A 4,450-nucleotide genomic window follows, 5' to 3' on the forward strand; every position below is an offset into this window, starting at 1 on the left:
TTTAAATTGAAAAATATTATTAATAAATCTATCTCAAATATTAATATTGGGTAAAGTTCTTAGTAATTGAGAATTAGAAATAATTTAAGCATAAAGCTGAAGTTTACATTTACACCAAATATTAATAAACTAGCAAAATAAGAAAAAATATATAAATTATTACAACAATTTTTGAAAGAGAACCCAATGATGCATTTGGCCACATTCTGGATTGTTGCATGCCCTTGAAATTAATCTCTTTGAAAACAATTTGTAATCAGCCATTGTTAATTCAGATTGATCTTCGTTTGATGTTTAGCAGACTTTTTAAGTATTTTTAGGTTGAAAGATAATAGATTATCTAAGATAGTTTAACAAAATAAACTAGTCCTTATTTTATTTTATTTTATTTTATTTTCTCTAATTCTTATTTTATTTCACTAATCTTACATAATTATTACCTTTTGGTGGCTTCTTGGCCTGATGTTTGTGTATGATTGAAAAAACTGACAGTTTCTATCATCATTACAATCAGACTAGATGCCTTGTGCATGAAATTTGTGCACAGGGGAGGGGGTCTTTCAACCCAGCCTGCACCCTCTCCAATCCGGGACCCCTAGGGGGACGTCCCTCTTGCAATCCAAGACCACTGGCTCCTAACTGCTCACCTGCCTGCCGGCCTGATCGCCCCTAACCGCCTCTGCCTCACCCCTGCCACCGTGGCTTTCTTCAGAAGGACATCCGGAAGATGTCTGGTCTAATTAGCATATTACCCTTTTATTAGTATAGATATATAATCTAATATGTGACTGTCAGTGTGTCTGCCCAGTACTAATGATCTTCTTACTGTCTTCTATAAATTAAGACCTTATTGTTTTTAAGTAATTTTAGATTCACAGAAAAATTGAGGTGAAAGTAGAGAGATTTCTCATATATCCCCTGCCCCACACATGCATATCCTCATTATGCTTCTTGTCTTTTTTTGTGAATAAATCAATAAGATGAGTAAAAACAAGTATGCAGATATAATTTATGTGTACAAGCTGTTTATGTGCATTATTCCATTCTGCTTATTTGGACATAAACCATTTCAGCCTTTTAAAATTCCATACTTACATGCTAGTTCATTTTTCATAGAAAGTTTCATTTTGGTAGTATAAAATAGGAAAAATATTACTGTTTTTAAGTATGCATAAGAAACACAGACACATTTTTCATATATATCTCTCACTTTAAAATGTGGATAATTTTAACACACGTGAATGAGTTTGATAAAGCATCTGTAACATTTAATTTGATTTGATAATATAATTGATTTGATAATAGAACTGATTTGATAATAGAATTTGATTTGATAATAGAATTGATAATCTTACACCTTTATAAAATTTAATTTCTCCTAAATTTGTATTTTTGATACTGCTATACTTAGCTAGTTATTAAGAATAGAAAAGGAGCAAAGGGAAGGCCAGACATAATAGGCATGTCATTTGGGCAGCTTCACCAGTGTAATTTCACACTTCCCCATTCCCTACAGATTAATGGGGGAAGGGACTGGACAAAGGGGAGATGGGCACATGAGCAGTGAAGCTGGAGTGGCATAGGGGAAATGCCTGTCAGTCAAACCCAGGAACAGAGATCATTGGCAGAGTAGGCAGGGTCAAAGCAAGCCTGAAAAAAATTGGGAATAGCTAATCCCCCAAAACAAGGAGCTAGTTCTCTGGGTGCTCTTGGTTCTTGTGGTTCTCTTGTACTCACCCATGTTCCCTCCATAGCCATGTGACCCTGCAAACCCTACATGTAATGGACTGATGAATTACAGCTGGGAACATAAATTTAGCTAGCCTGATGCTGTATTAAACTGTGCACTCATGGAATGGAAGCTCTGGATACTGGCTTTGATTCTAGCCCTACTGAAGCCACAGCTACACTTCTCCCTTGGTGGAACAAAATGAAATGAGACCTTGGAAACTCGGGGATTTAATTCCATACAAATATAAATCACTTGTTCTTCCACGTGAGCCTCAGAAAATTATTTTGCTTGTGATATCGCAAGAAGCCCACCCCCAAGAGCAACAGGTGAACCCAATAACATTTTCAATTAAAGAATAGTACTTACTGAATCATGTAATATGTGAGTTCAATTAAAGGGAAAACTGGTGCTCTTTAATATTTTTATTAATGACTTGTCCATTCATTGAGGGCATGCTCACTCTGGATATCATCAAATCAAAAGGCTTTCCTAAATTATTTGAGCACATGTAGAGAATTCAAAATGGTCTTCAAAGATCAGAGAACTGTTTCATGAAAAGAATCTATACTAATAAAAGGGTAATATGCTAATTAGACAGGATAGACTGGACATCTTCTGGTCGTCTGGTCCTCCTCAGGACAAAGCCATGGTAGCAGGGGCCGAGGCAGAGGCAGTTAGGGGTGATCAGGCCATTAGGGGAGGGCAGTTAGGGGCGATCAGACCAGCAGGGGAGGGCGGTTAGGGGTGATAAGGCCAGCAAGGGAGGGTGGTTAGGGGCGATCAGGTAGGCAGGCAGGCTATCAGTTAGGAACCAGCGGTCCCGGGTTGTGAGAGGGTGCAGGCCAGGCTGATGGACCCCACACACACACATGAATTTCATGCACCGGGCCTCTAGTGTAATTATAATGGGACAAGTGAAAGGTATTCTGATAGTGTGAATAAAAACAGAATCAAGAATGACATGCGAGCCTGGCTGGAGTGTCTCAATCATTGAGCATCAACCTTTGAACCAGATAATGATTCTTTTCCCCTTCAGGGCACATGCCCAGATTGTGGGCTTGATCTCCACTAGGGGGAGTATAGGAGGCAGCTGATTAATGATTCTTTCTCATCATTGATGTTTTTATCTCTCTCTCCCTCTTCCTTTCTCTATGAAGTAAATAAAAATATATTTTTAAAAAAGAAAAAAGAATGACATGAAAGAGATTATATGAGCTGATCCTTTGATGCATTAGTTCTGTATTATTACCATTGGTAGGTGTATCAATTAGGTTTTTGCCTCATAGCTATTTTTGTTTATTTGTCCATAGTTTATTGATAATATTACAGCACAACAAAAGATTTAAATGGCTCCACAAGGTGTTTTGAAATTCATCACAAATGTAGGCTGAGTGACATGCAGATTGTACAGACTGCCAAAGACCAAGAGCTTCAGCATTTCCTAGTGTCATGCCGGGGTTCTTGTCCCAGCATTAAGAAGGATTCAGGAATCTGGAGAAGGCTGTGCGTAGATTAAATAGGAGTCCAGAGATGAAATATAATTTTGAAAGGCATTTGGGGGTCAGCTTAGCTTAAAGGAAACTAAGATCTAAGTTCTAAGTTCTCCTCATCTCAGGACCCCATGCTTTTTATTAACACAACTTGTCCTGAGGTGAGGCAGAGATATACACTTCAAAGGGTATACACAAGCATTGTCAGAATGGGGGAATTAGCCTACGGCTGTTCAGGTGTTTGGCCAGTAGGAGGCAATAACATGTAGATTAAGATGCCCTGAGCTGTCTGGCAGCAAACAACCATCCCTTTTCAGGTTTGGGGAAATGCCCTCAGCCATTCCCAACAGGTGACTACATGTGCGATCAACCCTGTTGAGTCCCCAAGTTCCATCAACCTTTTGATGAAACTCTTGAAATTATGACGTGCTAGAATTGGCTTCCGGCAGTGTCAGGATCAACTTCAATGATCTTCGGATCCAGGGCTGAGACCTCGGGGACATAGTTCTCTCTCCTCTCCCTCCCCTCTTCCTGCAGCTTGATGGAGATGCCGCTCATGGGGCCTCTCTGAATCCGCTTCATCAGATGTATGACACAGCCCGTGATCTTGTTTCTGAGCTTCTTGCTGGGGATAATGGGAATCCCCTTGCACACGCGCTTGTTGGTGTGGAAGTCATTGCCCAGGCGCCTGTAGTACTTCTTGATGATGACCTGAGCCTCCTTCTTTGTGGTCTTGGTGCGCACGTGGCCCATGTCATAACTATTGACAATAAAACTTAGTGGCTCAAAACAATTGCCATTTTATTTTGTATACAGAAATTTAAGATTAGCTCAATTGGGTGGTTTTTCTGAACTAAGTAGGGCTTTCTCATCCATTGTAGGCAGATGTATTATGAGCTGGAAAATTGCTTAAAATGACCTCCAGCTGGAGGGCTTATGTCCGCCCCAATGTGGTTTCTCATTATCCAGGGTGCTAGTCAGGGATTATTCATATTTTGGTGCAGGGTTCCAAGAGGAAGCACAAGAATGTAAGGCCTCTTGAGTCCCGGGCTCAAAGTGGCTTCAATATCACTTCCATTGCATTCTATTGGTCAAAGCAAGTCACACAAGACCAGCTCAAACTCAAGGACAGAGTACCTCCATCTTTTTTTATAAGAGATTCCAAAAAATAAATGTGGTCAGTTTTACAATCTGGCAGAGAAAACTTAATCTATACTGGCCTAGATAT

At 39.7% G+C, this 4,450-nt stretch overlaps 1 protein-coding gene across 1 annotated transcript; it reads right to left on the minus strand.

The window, feature by feature from the left end:
- Nucleotides 1-3,074: 3,074 nt before the first annotated feature.
- Nucleotides 3,075-3,975, minus strand: LOC102249427 (40S ribosomal protein S17). Its single transcript, XM_005867325.1, has 2 exons — nt 3,670-3,975; nt 3,075-3,173 (listed from the first exon to the last, which is right to left on the minus strand). Exons 1-2 carry the CDS (start codon nt 3,973-3,975, stop codon nt 3,075-3,077), a joined length of 405 nt encoding a protein of 134 aa, XP_005867387.1.
- Between the last annotated feature and the right edge of the window lie 475 nt (nt 3,976-4,450).

The sequence above is a fragment of the Myotis brandtii genome, unplaced genomic scaffold (assembly GCF_000412655.1).
Source record: "Myotis brandtii unplaced genomic scaffold, ASM41265v1 scaffold249, whole genome shotgun sequence".
Classification (NCBI taxonomy): domain Eukaryota; kingdom Metazoa; phylum Chordata; class Mammalia; order Chiroptera; family Vespertilionidae; genus Myotis; species Myotis brandtii.

Bases quoted from the DNA above. Each gene is read 5' to 3' on its own strand.
- LOC102249427 (XM_005867325.1), bottom strand. From the start codon at position 3,975: ATGGGCCACGTGCGCACCAAGACCACAAAGAAGGAGGCTCAGGTCATC. The intron at 3,174-3,669 runs GCCGGAAGCCAA...GCATGACACTAG, and splicing joins TTGAAGTTGATCCTGACACT to GAAATGCTGAAGCTCTTGGT.